This window comes from Trachinotus anak, unplaced genomic scaffold, assembly GCF_046630095.1.
Source record: "Trachinotus anak isolate AG129_WGS33_773 ecotype Australia unplaced genomic scaffold, CSIRO_AGI_Tana_v1 ptg000028l, whole genome shotgun sequence".
Lineage (NCBI taxonomy): Eukaryota > Metazoa > Chordata > Actinopteri > Carangiformes > Carangidae > Trachinotus > Trachinotus anak.
Window position 1 is genome coordinate 5407581 of NW_027273879.1, and position 18014 is coordinate 5425594.

At 42.3% G+C, this 18014-nt stretch overlaps 1 protein-coding gene across 1 annotated transcript in view; it reads right to left on the reverse strand.

The window, feature by feature from the left end:
• Window positions 1–18014, reverse strand: part of lamc3 (laminin, gamma 3) — a 96739-nt gene that overhangs the window by 12169 nt on the left and 66556 nt on the right. The window contains exons 12-18 of the mRNA XM_071466433.1: window positions 17039–17266; window positions 5763–5951; window positions 5216–5461; window positions 3968–4121; window positions 3717–3859; window positions 3384–3562; window positions 621–801 (exon numbers count right to left, since the gene is read on the reverse strand). Coding sequence (XP_071322534.1) covers window positions 621–801; window positions 3384–3562; window positions 3717–3859; window positions 3968–4121; window positions 5216–5461; window positions 5763–5951; window positions 17039–17266 — 1320 coding nt within the window. The remainder of the gene's footprint in view (window positions 1–620; window positions 802–3383; window positions 3563–3716; window positions 3860–3967; window positions 4122–5215; window positions 5462–5762; window positions 5952–17038; window positions 17267–18014) is intronic.

Consider the following 18014-nt stretch of genomic DNA (forward strand, 5'->3'; position numbering starts at 1 on the left):
GATAACTATAGGTGTGTATGTGTGTATGAGTATGTGGGTGTTAGGAGTGGTATTGTTAGACAACAGTTATCATGATTACAACTATAATCATAATAAACCAGGGATTAGAGATGCGCTGCCTGTCATATAAATAGGGATTAAGTTGGTCACACGGCGCCTTGCTCTATATTGTTATGATTTGTCTCCATTTGGCCTGTGCAGCTGAGCCTGTAAGCCCTTTCCCCTCCAAAGATAATGACGATATATCAGCATTGTGTTAAAGTAATTGGGAGAGGTTTGTATTGTTGCCTGCTTCCTGATTTAATCGCTTTGTTGTGCTGTATCCGTAACAACGTCACACCGAGGAGACACAGACAGAGCAACAGCCCATTTTGCAGAATGCCGGGGGTGGTTTCACGTCAAATTTTGTAGCCATGCTTGCTGGTCTTGTATGTACTGATATGGCATGTTATCATCTTGCAGCCAAAATGTGACACAGTACTTACAATGGCACATAAAGGAGCTTCATGTTTCACAAAGGCAAAGCTGCCAAGTGCCTCCTCAGATGTCATGACCACATAGGAAACATTAAAAGGAGTGACAGGCCAAGTGGAATTATCTTGGCTTCCGGCTGCTGTTACCTTGGAAGGCCAGAAAATCCTCCAGAGCATTGGGCAGAGTGTCCTCCCTCTGGTGCTCATGCTCATAAAGCCTGGCCATGTGATACTTCAGCAGGTGGTGCTGCTTCCCAAATCTACCTCGGCAATCAAAGTGAGCCAGGAGCTTCTCCAAATCCTGCAGGCGAGTCCTCAGCTTTTCTGCCTGTAATAGCAGCAAAATTTATCACTGACAGTGTCAATGAGAATACAGATTTTTTTTTGCAACATACAGGGTTGCAACAACAAATACCACAAAAAAAAAAAAAAAAAAAAAAAAATCTACCCAGATCTGTATTTATTTATTCAGACACAGGGATTGAGATAGGATGCTGATTCTTGGTACACCATAACATCAAAATGTAGTATTTCAACAAAAGCAATGAATAAATGAATATCAACAACAGGATAAGGATAGAATACGGCTTTCACATCCACATCCACTCACTCTGTTCTCTGGATAGTATGAGGCCGAGGAAGGCATTTCAGGAGATAACTACATTAGACGTCTTAGCGAACGGAGGTCCAGGTCTCAAAATGGAATGAAGGTGCTGTGATTCGCACCAATTTGTTGACCCTGGCATTTAAATGGTCTGGACCTATAAAAAGAGCCTGTAATCTCGCTGTGATCACACCTCTTTTTCAATGCGGAGGACGTGCTGCACATGTCACACATGTGTTTGTTTATGATGTGTGTGTTTTCTGTTTGCAGGAATATCTGCGATTGCTGATCTCATTAGTCAGCAAACAAGGTGTTAATGAGCTCTTCTTCAACAATCCAGGCATTTCAACACAAGGTACAGCATATGATTTATGAAAAAATAGTGTCCCTCTCTGCAGTGATTCATCCTTGCCTTTGAACAAGCACCATGTATCTTTTTCATTATTTTACTCCATTCTTTATTTTGCCGCTTTCCGGTTTCTTTTTAATATCTTTCTTGATCATCGATCACACGTTTCTGTCTTTCTCAACCTTCTCCTTTTTTTTGTGCTTGTTAGCCTTTTTCCTTCCTGTGCCTAAGCCAGAGGAAAATGTGAGCAGAAAGATAGAGAGAGTGGGAGAGGCAGAGAGGGAGAGCTTGGGGGAGACTGAGGACAGTGAGAGTAATTGCAGGTGTTCAGAACAGACAAGGCTCGGGATGTTCACTGAATTGCTAACACTGTGGAAATCACAGCTTGCATTCACACAGCTACAAGCTGGTCCAGAGAGATCACACAGCCACTTCACCTGGAACAAGAATATATACAGAGAAAAGACAGAACACGGTATTGGATTGGCCTCAGAAGGCGAATCCCAGGACGCAGCACCTTAGCATACGGATGTGGGTTGCAACAAATCTAAAGGGACAGAAAGAAGTTGCACAGGAGATCATTAGGGCAAATGTCTCTTTCTGTTTCACTGCACATCCACTGTTTACTTGCAATCTACAAATACAAAGGAGCCATATGGCTGTCACAAGGGTCTGCAAAGGCAGGATGTGCTGGGGGAATGTGCTATTTCAAGAACAAATTGCACCCCATAATAGCGAGAGCCAAGACACAATCCATACTTGATGTAGGTTTGCAAACATTTATATGGACATGTGCAACAATATGTGCAGCAAAGCCACATTAATAACCCTAAAGAGGAACCCAGAGAAACAAAAGGATAAAGCTTCCAACCGGGGGCATCAGCACATTTAAATACAATGTGCTCACAGTGTACTCACAATTTTTATTTCCATACTAAACATGAATGTAGTTGTTTGTAAAATGCCACATCTTTTCTTTCATATTACATTTCAGTGGGAATCAGGCAGCTGTAGTTACTTATACTTTTGCATATGAAGAGTAAAAAGTAATTATTAATACATAAAATATATAAATAATTAATCAGTCAGTTGATAAACGGAAAAACAGTCAATCATTTTGCCAATCAATTTATCATTTATCAAGTTATTTATCAAGGAAAAAACACCGCCATCACCAAAACATTCACTGGTACTGACAGTTGCTTTTTTTTTGACTCTGTGAACAAGTGTTGGGCATTTTTTAGTATTTTGGAGTTTTATAAATGATGAATAATAATCAGTGATGAAAATCATTTTCACTAACATGACTATGTGGGGTAGCTCTACGAAGCATTTGTTGTCTTTCAGCTCACTGTTTTGGTTTTTACAGCCCACAACAGAAATGACACCACACACAGGTCCAGCTAAAAGTCGAACCTAAATTCAACAGGTGGACAGAAATACGACAAACAAAAGAGGAGTAATGCAACTCCTGGTAACTCCTCCTAACTACTTCTTTGCCTTGCTAACATTAGCAACTGGTAAAGTTATACAACATTCAGCTAGCTTTGGCTGGTCAGTAAAAAACTCCATATTGTCTCATTTTTTAAATTAAATAAGCTGTACCATGTGGTTGTGGAGGCTTTGTAGGTGTTTGAAGGCCTGTGGAACGCAGTGAGTTATGTAACTAATTATTTTCCTTCTGAGTACTTAGTGAAATAATGTAATTACTTGTGTAACATGTAATGTTTAATTAATTAAATATCTTAAGTAACTTTCAAGCCCAGCACTGTGCATATCTGTCACCTAAGGCAATAGTTCATGGACAAGTTTGCAATATTATCTTAAAAGGGTGATATTATGTCAATGTCGCATTTACATCCTGTTTCTGCTGCCTCCAGGTGGACCCCCAAAAATAAATATTCCAGGATTAAAGTCTCAAACAAACACTCACAAAAACTGCAAGCCATAAACTCACCTGTTTCTTGACAAGGCCGTAGCAAACTGGGCATTCCTCACACTGGTGTGTGGCTCTGTTGTGGAAATAGTTCAACTCGCATTTGTCACATTTGTAACCGACAAAGCCCTGGCGACAGTGGCAGGTGCCGTTGCCATGACACTGCATGGAGATGGAGCCCATGGGGTCACAGTTACAGGCTGGGAGAGGACAAAGGACCACATGGAGACGGGAGAAGAGCAGAGGGGCAGAGATAAACAGTTAGAGTTAAAAATGCCTTCATGTGTGATCTGTGTTGGAGGATTAGAGCATGGTACAATGTGCAGTTGTGATGCCTCAAGTAAAGTCCTGCACCTCTGCAACCTTGTGATGAGAATCCGAAGAAGCCCACGCGGCAAAAATCACACAGTCTCCCCTCCACTCCTGCACGACACACACACTGCCCTGTGATTGGATGGCACGCATCGGACGATGAGCCAATTGGATTACACTTGCACCTAAAGAGGACAGGAAAACGATTTGTCAATAACAGATTCAGTTTGTGAGCTCAGTTGTCATATTTATTCGTACAGATGCACCTTGAATTGCACTGGGGATGCGTTTACCTCTCACATCCTGCACCTGGTTGGAGGTTGAAAAAGCCAATTTCACAATAACTGCAATCCCGTCCGGTCACATGACTGAGGCATTGGCAATTTCCAGTCTGAGGGTGGCATTCATTTACATGCCCAGAGGTTCCAGCAGGATTGCAGTTGCAGGCTAGAGAAAACAAATAAAACAGTTTCATTATTAAAGCAAACATTGTTAATGTCTTAGCTTTTACCCCTTAGGCTTGAGGACTTTTTTATTGATTTGAGTGCTTGAGGGAAAATGGGTGAAAATGACAGACAGCACTAGGGAGACTCAAGGATCCCTCCCTCACATTGTTCACTAAAGTACAACCTGAGGCTCACAGGTGGAACTGAGGTATTACAAGAAAATCAAAGGATGAACACATCACTGCCATTACTCTTTGGGTCTCTGTCGGCTTTGTATAACTTTATTTGAGTTTCATTCACTCAGGCCTTCAACCAACCCAATGAATTCCGTCTTCCTTTTCTTTCTCTCTCTGTATCTTCCTGACTCACAACCATTTGCTCGCCCCATTTTCAGCTTTTGCCTTTCATCACTCAGGATTGCTACACCGAATCTGAACTCCTGAATTGATTAGTCAGGTCCATTTGAATGCTTTTCTCTCTGTGTTCATTTAAAAGCTGCATCCAAGGCCATGTGGTCTTCAATGGAGGTTGTCCTGAATATTCTTCAGACTATCACTTGATTCTACCTCTTCTGTAGAAATCAGATCAATCTGAATCCTAACACAATTTCTGAAGGCATGTCACCGTGTTGAGTAAACATTCAAGCATTGTTAATAATACCCTTTATTTACCATCCCTAAAAATGCTCCTTCTACTTCAATGTAAAATCCATATGGAATTACAGTTAATGTCAGTTGCTGGGCACAGGATATCTCCTTCTTCACTTTACAGTCCATTTTCAGTGTCTGTGCACTGGGGGTTTCAAGTTTAGACATCACACTTGTGCAAGTTTAATTTTGGACCCTAATTGGCTTCCAAACTAGTCACAAAATCCTGCTCATATATACACATCTTTAGCACAGAGAAACTTTTTTTCTCTCTCTCTTCCTGTGTCAAACTTTGCACATACAGTTCAAGTCCAAAAATCAGAACATGTTTTTTGAATGGAGGGTGTCTTTAACATTGTTCCTTTTCTCCATTTCTCTCAGTTACTTATCAGCATAATATTAAATTAATTGACCACTGTTCCATCCAAGTCCCTACTCAGTTACTCACGCTTGCACTTCTGGCCAGCTGTCTGGTTCAAGGCGTCGCCGTAGAAACTGCGCTGGCAGCGTTGGCAGTGGTCGCCCTCTGTGTGTCCCACGCATTTCAGACATCGCCCAGTGACATGGTCACATATTCCCAACGCGTTGTAGTCCACGTTGCCATTGCAGTCGCATCTCACACACGGTCGAACTGCCCCAGATTGTCCCAGTGGGTCACCATAGTAACCGTCTTCACACATCTGACAGCGCATCCCTACACAAGGGGTGAAAGGTGAAAGAGATGGGCAGGAATTAGATGGATGACTGAGCTAGCTGTCGGAGGTCAGTCTCATGTCACCCCAGAGTCTGTTCTAATTACATTAAAAACTCATATCAGATGTGTCTGAATGTCAGTTTGCACTGTAGAATGACAGTCCCTGCAAACGAGCGGCTTTCAAGCCACAGTCTTTCCAGCATCAGAGAGATATTCTCATCATTTTGTTCTTGACATAAAGCTCATTATTTACTGTGCGGTGCCATAAAAATGATTTTGAATTGTCAGCACTTCATCTCACCTGTCTGTCCGGGAGGGCAGTTGGTACAGACCACCTGTCCTGTCTCTGCAATCTGGGCACAGCTGGTACGGTCCGGGCAAGGGCAAGGCTGACAATCACCAGGCATGCCAATCAAAGCGTTGCCATAGTAACCATCCAGGCAGCGCTCGCAGGTCATCCCAGTGGTGAAGTCTGAGCACTCACAGACACCTGAAACAGAGAGAGGAGAGTAACAATTACCTGCTGCTGCTACTACACACACACACACACACACACACACACACCTGTTCATATACGTCATTGGTTTTTTTGTTCACATTTTGGTTTTGACACAAATAGACTGCAGTGGGCGGCGTTTTCCTCATCTCCAGCAGAGTGCGCTGTGTCTCTGACCATAACTGCAGCCCCTCCACACAAACACTCCACTCCACAGCCCAACCCGACAAGAAAACATTCTCCACAGCCCACCATGGAGAGCAGAAGACAACTAAATTCACCCTGACTATAATTGCTTTGGGAAACATAGGAGCCAAATGCAGTCCGAAAGACCTTCAAGAAGTAAAGCAATTCCCCCACCAAGTGGGAGAGATTACCAATTCTGTGATGTCCTCAAAAGAAACCGTTGTTTTGAAAGCCTGAGAAAAACAACTCACAGGATTTGTTCACATGCAACATGTGTTAATAAAGACGTACATACACCAAATCCCTCATGAATTCTGCTCAGTGTATTGAGCAGATTTTCAGTCCTCAGTGTGCCATATTTCAAATCCAGTAAGCTACAGGCAGTGCAGGATAATATAACATGATAATCAGAGAAAATACCCATAGGAGTGAATAAACTGACACAATGTCTAAGTGGATAGTATGACTATAAAAATAGCAGAAAGATTTAGATTAAAACAACCCTGTCTCAGGCTGCAGCTCAGTGACCAGCTGCGGCTCGAACGTCACAAGCCGAGATGATAGGACCCACATACACCCTCAAAACCTCCTCTGTGCTGGCTGAATTTGTGCAACAGCAACCTCAGAAATGAAACAGTCAGAATGTGACATAATATAATGTGGCATTCTAATTTAATAACTGACTGACTAAAGCTTGCGGAGCACCACAAAGTAATAAGTGTTAACATTCTTGGAAAACCACAATGAAAAAAAAGAAAAAAAGAAAAGCAACTCTGCTGCTCAGATGCTTGTAAAGTTAATTTCATCATAAGATCACAATGAGCAGATATTCATTAAATTTTCATCACCATTTATGCATTTTAATCCGTAACAAAATGAAAGCTGCTGTTGTCTTGCGGTGTGTAACTGCAACAAGATATTTAGCATTCCTGTTGCACTGCATGATGTTTTGCTTTTGGTATTCACACCGAGCACCTCCATATCAGACGGCTTACACTAATTTGAATCTTTTTTTTTTTTTTTATTTCACCGTTTCTAAAATGACTTCAGAATCTGTTGGTGACAATAACCACACAGATTTTCTAGAGAGCACCAATAAGATCTTGATGCGTAGCAAATAATCCGCCGGCGTGTGATTTTACAGTCCTCATTAAAATTTCCCATCACTCCCTCATAGCCTACGGTGTGATTCAGTGAGAAGCTCTATGCTGTGCATTTTTAAACCACCTCACACCACTGAATACTGGAGTCAAGAAAATTCTTGCCTGTTGTTATGGGGTCACTGATAACCAATGTCTCCCATCACTAAATAAAGCCCTGTTAACTTTGGACCTGTGAGTCAAGTATATGAAATAGAATAAGATACACTGATCACACAGCCATTAGGAGGAACAATTATCCCATTGCCTGATGAAGTATAGACTTGACACATGACTACTGAGCACTATATGAGTATTTGGTAATGATTGTTTCCTCGCATAAAGAAGTGAATCTTTCTTGAATTTCACAAGGCATTACAATGACACTGATGGTGTGCAGTGTCAATCCCCAATGAGCCATAGTAAATTTAATGGCAGCAGAAATGTGCTGACTTTACTGAGTGTGAAGATGACTGAGCGTGATATGAGGCAGTAGAGCCACTGAGGGCCTCCTTGACACTATTATCATTCCATCGGCTCCTCGGCAAAGCTAACGGCATGCATCACAAACCCGCCGCTGAACGGCAGGGTCGCTCCGCACATGGTGTTCCTTTCCTCATCGTCACGCTATAATCATCATTGCTTCATAACACCCGCGTGGAATAATTTTATCAATGAATCAATGACCGTTCATTCAGCCTTAATGAATTGGGATTTCTTTTGAGCTCCCACTGGAGTTGCACACTTTGAATCCTTTGACGAATCCACACAATCCCACTATTTTACCCTTATCCCCATGCCCATCCCCATTCCCCATCCCCCTCCTCCCCCTCCAGCTCTGCACTTCACTCTTTGCCTGCTTGTCTGTTCTGTGATGGCAAAGCAGCATTTCTGTATGGGAAACAAGCAGTCTGAGTCTATCATATACACATCACTCTCCGAAGAGCTCCTCATTCTACCTGCACCTCATCCCTCCACTGAGCCCCTCATTGGACCCTCTCTAAAGAAATACACACACGTTCAGGACTAATGCACTTCATTAAGGTAGCCACTTGTGGAGGACAGGAATACATCAGTCTATGATAGCTACAGAGGCACGGATAGGCACTACAGAACGAATGAAAGACTTGTGCATTTGCAGTCCACCTCTTTCAACATTTTTCTTATTCAGTGTGTTAATACTGCATCATTCAGTGTTGCTCTTGAGCAAGTGTGAAGAGTGCCTCTTCCAGATATCATTGTTTTCAGAAGCCTGTAATAGCTTTAACACCAGATGTGGAGAGAAAAGAGGGGAAGACACCCCAAGAAGAAATGGATTTTAAATAAGTATGTTTTTGTTTAGGAGAAGATCAGAGCACGCCTCTCTCCTGTTATTACATTCTCGCCCCTCAAACTCTCCAGATTTATTTACTGACCAAATTGAGTTTCTAAAGATCACCACATGTCATTCCGCGCCATCTTGGGAGGTCCCTCTGAAAGAGAAGGGCAGCATGTGGGGTTTTTGATGATGAGAAAGCCCAGAAATACACGTAAAATAAAGTCACAAAGCAACATGTGGCCGCATCAATTATGTGACTGTATCTGCTACTTTCTGCTTCGCACACAACAAGCCCAAGTGCCTTTAAAGTGATTTGAGCTGCATCAAAATAAGTCTAAACTAAGCTTGAACCTCTCTGCGTGATATAAGCAAGACTACAACAAGGATGTGATGTCAAAAACATGAGCTTTTCAAGACTTCCATATTTTCCAAGAGGCTTGTCTCTTTAGCCCACTGGAACATTAAAAAGCTTGAGGCTAAGGAACTCTATTTACTAATGCATGTGAACACCCTGTTTTAATGAAGGAGAGAGGGAAACAAGACAGAAAGAGACAGAGAGAGAAAATTTTGTCTGCAGCTCTGAGGCCTCCAGGAAAGTAGTTGGGGTAAATCTGCTGCGGGACTGTTTGATGGTGATGTTACTCTCTAATTTAACACAGATACGCTGCCAGCGCCGGCTGCTGCAGATGTGGCTTGTCAGCTGGGTCGGAACGAGTGGACTACTGCAGAGGAGAGAGGGAGGATGTTGAAAGAAAAGAGGAGGGGCCGTGTATTCTGTCCACCCCCATACATAATGTGCACAATACGGATGACTGGGGAAATATGTTTTGTCATACTCTGACTGTGGAAAATAAATGCATCAATTCCTGTTTTGTGTACAGAGGCTGTCAGCCAAATTGTTATGGCCAAGGCCCTCGGGTATCAGGGACGGGAACTCTAGCAGCAGAGGCTGTAGCTCATATTGTCTTGCCAAAGTTCTGGGTCACTGAAATGCTATAGAGGAGCTATATAAACCAGTTACTGTGTATTTTACTCGTATCAAATGTCAGTGCACTCGTGAAACTGATGCAGCAACCTGCTGAATTGATTGATTTTGTTTGAATATCTTACACCGTTATTCAGTTCATTTAACAAGTAGGGTGAAACTTTCTCTGGAAATTTGAATTGTGCTTGTGACAGGTGACATGGCATTCAGAGGACAAAAAAAAAAAAAACGCTTTATTTTCTGCTCTTTTTAGCCGTGCTAGTGGATCTGTCTAGCACGGCTTTGATGATAACCTGACTTTTCATCTACAGCAGCAGGTCACATTTGTCACTAATCCTGTAAAATATCTCATCTACTCGATGGACTGGTACAAAATGTTGTACAGATGTTCAAAGATCTAAGATGATTTAGTTATTTTTGGGGGGCTTTTTAAAGCCTTTATTAGATAGGAGAGTGAGAGAGAGAGAGACAGGAAAGTTGGGGAGAAAGAGAGGGGATGACACGCAGCAAAGGGCCGCGGGCCACACCCAAACCTCAGGCTGCTGCAGCCAGGACCAAGCCTCAATGGCACGTGCTCCACCAGGTGAGCCACCGGCGCCCTGTATACTAATAATTTTGATGAGCCCCTGAACTTTCCTATAGCGCCACCATGAGCTTGACATTTCTGTTTTGGAGTGAAATGTTTTGATGTTTTGTGATGAAATTTGGACCATCTTGTTCATGATGAACTGTGGTAACTTTGCTGATTCACTTTTCATTTAGCACCATCGAGAGGTCAAAACTGAAATTTTATCCAATACTCTCATTTATAACAAAATGTCTGTAAAAGTTTCAGCCTTTACTTTGAGTGTATTGCCTACTTTGTGACTGAATTTTGCGCTAATGGCATGCTAATATGTGTACGATTGTGAACATTGTAAATATTACACCTGCTAAACATCAGCATGTTGACATTGTCCCTGTGAGCCTGTTAGCATGCTCATGTTAGCATTTAGCTCAAAGCACCACTGTGCCTAAGTGCAGCCTCATAGAGCTGCTAGCATGGCCATAGACTCAGTGACTCAGTAAGTGGGTCAAAAGAATCTAAATTCCTATTTAGATTTTTCCTATTCATGAACATACAATACGTATTGTAGAGATGCTCTCTGTCTCTATCTCAGTGCCTTTCCCTATTATTTTCAAACATAAGCACTGCTACATAATGTAATAGGCTATAATTAGCATACACAGTAGTGGGCTAATTTGGAACAAAACTGTAATTTAATAATTTTTGATTTGAAAAGCCACACACAATGAAAAGTGTCGCTGGTGCTTTCTGTTTTAGCGAACCAAACCAAGGGAATCATTTGATTAATTTCCTCCTCTTCTTATCAATGACAAATTATTAATGAGCTGCCACATATTAATTCGATTAAAAGTGCTTTAACCGCACATCCCCGTTTTTTCAAGATGACTTCCTGTTCTAAAGCCCATCATGCAGTCTTATGATGCGATGCGCTTGAAAGCATTAAAGATTTGAAGACGCAGATCGATGTGGATCTAAGTGATCTGTGTGTCTTGGATCATTCACAGACAGACTGCAGTGGGACCATTCAGTCAATATATTGATATTGAGTTAAACCACAACACTTTCACCACTTACTTTGGACCTAGCCATAACCTTACGGCTATGAAGAATGCCAGTCATACAGTAGTAGTTAGCTGCATTCTGCTGACTGCAAGATGCATGTGCATCTGCTCTACAAATCCTAGTATAAATAAGGTCTTTCTGTTCTGTTTCATAACAGCATATGCTTGTTTCTCACTTTGACATTTGTGTGGGGCCAAATTTTTGAATAATGCACAGTGGTTTTGCATAGCTAAATGTCACGCCCACTGCAGTCTGGCGGAGGAAGTCGAGAAATGGAGGGTTTTTTTTGGTCTTGGTCGGTGAAGGGGAACGGACCACCAGGGGCTCCTGCAGCGAAATACATTGAAGTCAGCTTAATAAAGGCCATCACCCAGAGTACCTGTCTCATTGAATCAATTAGGGTACAGATGAGGAAATGACCAAACATGCTGCTCATTACAATACTCATTAGAATGCTTGAGTAAAGTGGAGGATACTGTGAGTCAGTGTTTACCAACAAAGAGCCGCTTCAGAATGAGACAGCAGAAGCCAGGACGTGCATTTCCCAAATGCCTGTTTAAATGCCATCTTCAGCTCTCTAAGGTCATTAGTTAGAAAAATCTATGGGAGAAAGTTGAGGCAGACAAACTGATGGGGAGCGAAGCTGGCTCTAGCGCAGGCTTATTCAACCCCCTAATCTCTCTGGTGGGCTGTATTTGTTGCAGGCTAAGCCCTGAGAAGTCTCGCCTGTATCAGTGCGATGGGATATGAAGAGTGACAGTGAGGGGGACAGGGAAGTGAGAAGGAGCAGAAAAGACAGATGTAGTCACTTAGAATGAATCTAACCATGTAATTTCTCCCGCTGATCCTATTCAGTATGCTTTACTTATCTCCTCACAACCAGTGCATTTATTTTACACAAAAATAAACACAAAGATAGACAATGTGCACACTCTGTCTGCCTGCACTTGGTTTCTAGCCACACTGTCAGAGATGGCTGATTTGAAAAGGTTTCAACCTTTCCCTGGGTGAAATTAGTTTAGACAAGAATAATTCAGCACAACCAACCTGGTGCATTGCCAAAATGAAAGAAAATGAGGAAGTTTCTTCTGTCTAAGAACAGCAAGTGAAATAAGAAAAACTTAAATAATCACTGTGTATTGTGATGATATTAAATGTTAAAATAAGAAATATATGATCTAAAAAAAATGAATATTTAAACTATTTAAGTTATTTAAGATTTACAATATGTGAGACACTCAATGTACTTTCAATGCTATGTATTTTCTTCAGGTTGGGAGACTGATTGAACAAGACCAAGAGTCTCCAGCCATGATAGCTGCTCTGTGAGGATGTCATTGGGACAGCAGTGATGCAAGCTAAGCATGCTAACATGCTCACAATGACACTGCTACTATGTTGTTGTTATAAGGTCTACCATGTTTAGCATCTTAGTTTAGCATGTTAGCTTGCTAAACTGTGCTAATTAGCACTAAACACAAGCTGAGGCTGATGAGAATGTCAAGAGTTTTGCATATCAGTATTTGTCAAATAAATTTTGACCTGATGATGGCGCTCGATGTAGTTAAAGGATCACCAGAGTTGTTACAATTCATGCTGAAAGAGACATGAATGTCTGCACCAAGACTGAGCTGAGCAGATATGCCACTGATAATCATACATGTCAACCTCATGGAGGCACTAGAGGAGAAATAAGGAGATAACTGGAGTCATTCGGATTTATGGTGGACCAACAGAAAGAATGACATTGCATCTCAAAAAGCCGCTAGCATGGCTTCAAAGGAATGGCCAAATGCAGAGGCTGTGATATTCTGACATCTAGCTCAGAAAAACACTGGATTGCACACAGAGTCTTTTCATCTGACGAGCCTGGTGAACCCACATCTTTCCATCTCCATGCCCCCATGTTTGAAATTTAGCCCCCTCAACAATATCACTCGAACACATTTCTCAGACACAGGGCCGCTCCCTCTAGATCCACACAAATCATTATACAAATCCTTTCACAGGTTGAGTAGCACTTCCCATGATTAATAATTTGACTTTAAGGAGTGCCCCATTATATTCATTTTTGACTCATACCAGGTGGAACAGGCAACTTCAGTATAAGTGTGGTGCACCAACAAGGACTAACACAGGTCTATTAGGAAGCGGGGCTAACAGCGGAGGTCTGATGCTCAATATCCAGCGGAGAGTACAGTAGCAAGAGCATCATGTGTTTCATTTGTTTAGATGATTAATGAGCACTCCCCTCCAGTGTGAGCTGCAGAGAAAATTGAGTGTCTCTGCTTTATCTATACATTACAATCATCTTCTTCCTCAACCATAAATTATGGCCTCTGCCTGATTTTATGGATGGCGTGTATGCAATTAACACAGTGTACATTTTCTATAGAAGCATATCTAGTCCAGTGGTACACTGAAGTTAAAGTTATGTCCACAAACTGTGGGAACACATGTGCTACACACACATTGTCTTTTTTTTTTTTTTTTTTCATACAAAGGACATATGTTTGACTTCATCAACCCTGCAGCACCAGCGCTCGGCAGAAATCGCAATTTGCTTGTTCCACCACAAATATTAACATTTCCAATCTGTTGTGCTGCGCTACAGCAAACAGAAGCGGCACGACTCAGAGAGCGTTAATAAATCATGATTATGAAGCACCATTGGCTGCAGCTTCCCTCGACAGCCAGTGAATAAACTCCATCCCAGTTCTGTCTGTGGGCACACCCTGCATGATGATACAAATCGTTAGGTAATTACACAGCAATTAAGATTCTGATAGGAGAAACAGCAGGTTGGTCCACCCTCCTGGTGACAAATGATGAACAGGGTGCCTCTAATCGACTTACTTTGATAGTTCCCCTTGACCTGAACTTATAGATTTATGGAGAGCTTCTGCTGTTTGTTTGCTTCCTTTTTTATTAAAGGAGAGCCAGCAGGCCTTCAGAAGATGACATGCCATCATCCATTTGAAAAAATAAAGGCTAATTTTAACTAGCTCCCTTTACTGATAGTCAGCTAATGCTATTCAACCCAAAGAGCTTCATGCCAAAGGACACAGCACACGAGGAATTTTTGATCCATGACTCAGAGGACACATCGTGTTCCATATTTAACACTCATTCATCATTTGCATGGCACTATAAATATTTTTAAAACATCCTGGAAAGCGTGTGTGTGTGTGTTTGTGTGTGTGTTTGTATGTGTGTTTGTGTACTGAAAAATAATCTTCACAGCCTGTAGGGACTTGTCAGGTGTGAACTCTATTAAGAACGATCTGCTGCGTGTAAACCAAAGCTACTTTGATGTTAAACAGTTAAACAGGTTCATTAATAAATAATTGAGTTTTCCTTCTGACAGCTCAGAACATAAGCACATTTGTGTTCAGGCCACCCCGAAAACTTTTACCCCGTCTTCTGACGCTTTCAATCTTTGTAAAGAGGACAAACAAAAAATAAACTGACTTTTTTTTCTGGCTCTCACTACTGTTCCTCTCACATCTCTCTCAGAGGTTGAGGTTATTGTTGACACTAAATCCTGCTCTTAGAAAATAAAAACAAAAAGATCACATGGATCCAACTGTATAAATGTTGGTTACTACATTAATACAAAAGAAAACACACCCACGAAAGTCAGGAAGATATGAAGGGAGTGGAATCTTGAGAGGAGTCTGCACAGAAGGGAGTCGAGGATGCTAAAAACAAAGTCAAGGTGACTGGGGAGAGCAGGTGCAATCCTAGCTGAGGAGGGAGGAAGCAGAAGATAGCAAGAGGCTGACTAGTGAGTCTGGGGAACAAGAGGAGGCAGGGTGTGTGTGTATGTGTGTGTGTGTGTGTGTGTGTTTGTGTGTGAAACAGAGAGAGACATCCAGATTGAGAAGAGACATAAGAGACACAGGAAATCTGCAAGCAAATTAGACATCATTAGCCAAGAGGCGGTTAACAAGTCTAATTAGGGGGGAGGCAGGCAGGCAGTGATACCAGACTTGCTTCCGGACCGCAGACGCACACACACACACACACACACACAAACACACAAACACACACACACACAGTCATGTAAACACACACAGAGTCACAAACATAACTCACACTCTCAGCCAAAGCTTCAGGCATCTCCTAACTAGGTCAGATCTCAGAGACTTTAAGACGGAGGGTAGGAGAGGGAGGTAGAGAGGAAGAGAGATTGAGGAAAGATAAAAGATGGAGGTTGGGACTTTGAATGGGATCGTTGTCTGCTCTTGGTGGGATGGAGAGACTTGTTTAAAGCTGCGAGAGCGAGATAGTATGGAAAAGAGAAAAAGAAAGGGAGTGCTCACAGTACACACTCACAGACACACACTCTGAATAACCGCATAGAGGTTCACTTGTATACACACCCAACAGCTGCTGTTTTACTCCTGTCATTTACGGGACGTTGTGTTTAGGATACGAAGCTGAAAAAATACTGCAGCTGCTCTTATTATCTCCCATTAAAAATGTCAGGTGCATTAAACGCACACTTGCTGTTTAGCTGTTATTATAAAGATGAGCTGCGTTAGATGAGGATATTGCTGTATTAGCGCAGCCATCCAGTTCTCACTTTGAGTGATAGCTTGCCAATGCCCCTGAGGGATGACTGAGTTATGTTCCCTTGAAGCAATGATGACTGAATGTCAATTCTGGAAAGACAGAAAAATGCTTCAAACAGGCTGCATCTCTGTCTGTTCCCGCTGCTCTCTCAGAGGCACAGTGACAGAAAACATTGTCTCAACAACCTCTGATGATCCCTCATCTCATGTTACGCTGGCTGAGTGCTTCAGAAAGATGGCTTTATTGCCTAACTACCAGCTTAGATCAGTTTTATACTCTATAATAACTGTAGCACTACTCTAAATTGCTCTGTTAACAAAGAGGAAAGCGCGTGGTCACAGCCAGTACCGACAGCAGCAGCGCTGAGCAGTGACTTATGAAACGATGGGATTTTTAATCACTTTTTGAAAACTCTCTGCAGTAACTAAAGCTATGTTGTGTGGGAATTTAAAGGTAACATAGGGATGGTTCTGATTTACTTTCATTCTCAAAAGATTATTACTCCAGCACAGTAGTATTGTTCTTCCATAAAGTTTGGGACATGCGATTAAAAAAAGAACAGTTGATCAGCTGATGCAGGTTGATGCAGCAGAGGCTACCATATCCTGACTCTTAGTCTCTAGTATGGGTCAAACTCCAAAAAAGCTGCTGCCTACACTTTCCATAATGCAATCTTGATAGCCATCTCTAATTATGCTGTGTTCAAGTCAGATGAGATGGATGGTGGAGCTCGGAAAGATTCCCGTGGTTACGACAAGTATTAACTTCACAGGACAAATCAACAACAGCGTTGGGTGTTACAAATACTGTGTATTGACCATTAATCCATTCATTTTGGGGTTTAATAATTTGAGCAACAGACTTTATCTGATGTGAGACATCCTTCGTTGTGTTGGATGATGACTTGGTGTCTACAAGCTGGAAACTTGTAATTACAATAACGCAGCATTACACCTTCCCTGACTTGACAAAGCTCCTCCAAAGCCACAGAAAACACTATAAAGCTGTTTTCACAGGCTGTGGAGCAATCTCCATGACTACTACACTGACTTTGGCATGTACTGTAAAACTGGTGAGCTTCCTTTAAATCTAAAATGCTCGGCAATTCATTTATGAATTTACTTTTTTCAGGCTTTTCCACCTCAGCAGGAGTCACTGGAACAGAAACACTGCTGATGTTTGTGACAATTTCCAGATTTATTATTTGAATACAGTTATATATATTGTAAATGTTTCACTTATCACCTGTCTCTGGATGGCACGTTCCATGATGATGGCAGTTGCACGGCACACATGTGGAGAAAGGCCCTCTCCCGGGGACCTCCCGGGTGAATCCTGGGGCGCACCGCTCACAAAACTGTCCTGCAAAACCCAGGGGACAGGAACAAGATTCCACCCACGGAGCAGGAGGGCTGGCCGGACCAGAGGAGATTAAAGCTGAGGTCAGGGTTACACCTGCGAGCTGCGATGTGTCTGGAGAGGACGGAAGGGAAAAGATGGGAAGAGTGCTTTGTCATAAAACGGATGCTTACAGAGGTCAGCAGTAAACTGATAATTGTTGCCTCAGAGGCCTGTTGAAGTGTTTGAGGCACCTGCTTTTCTCTGGAGGGAGGGGTGTGTGTGTGTGTGTGTGTAAACAGTGGTTTATTAGCATTTGTTGCAGTGCTGTCCCTCCCTCCCTGTCTCATTACAGGTTCTGGCCTGTGTTTACAGTCTGACACACACACACACACACACAGATTCATCCACCCACATGCCAGTAAATGCCACACTTAATGCTCACTTGCACATGCACGTGCGCAGACATGCGCCCACACACCTACACTCGTCACCCAGGGAATCTTTGATATAGCAAATGAATAAATCACTGCAGCAGAGCAAGACGAGAAGAAAAGGAGACAGAGACTCAGTGGAGGTATGTCAGATGTGCAGTTCCTGTGAGCTTTCAAGATCCCTCTCTCCTCTCATGAATAGTGATGGGGACAGGCCATCCTGAACCACCAAATCCTCTTCACCCTTTACTCTCTAAACCACAGCCACTGAACACAAAATTACTTTTGTTCCTGCTCCTTGAGGGCACTTAAAACGGGCAAATGGACGGACAGATGGATGGACGGGTGGATAGATAGAGAGCACATGCTGTGCAGGTTTGCCTGTGTAGCTTTGTCAGATAAGAAATAAACCAAGTGTGAATGAGCAGCTGCGTAATGAGGGAAATCTG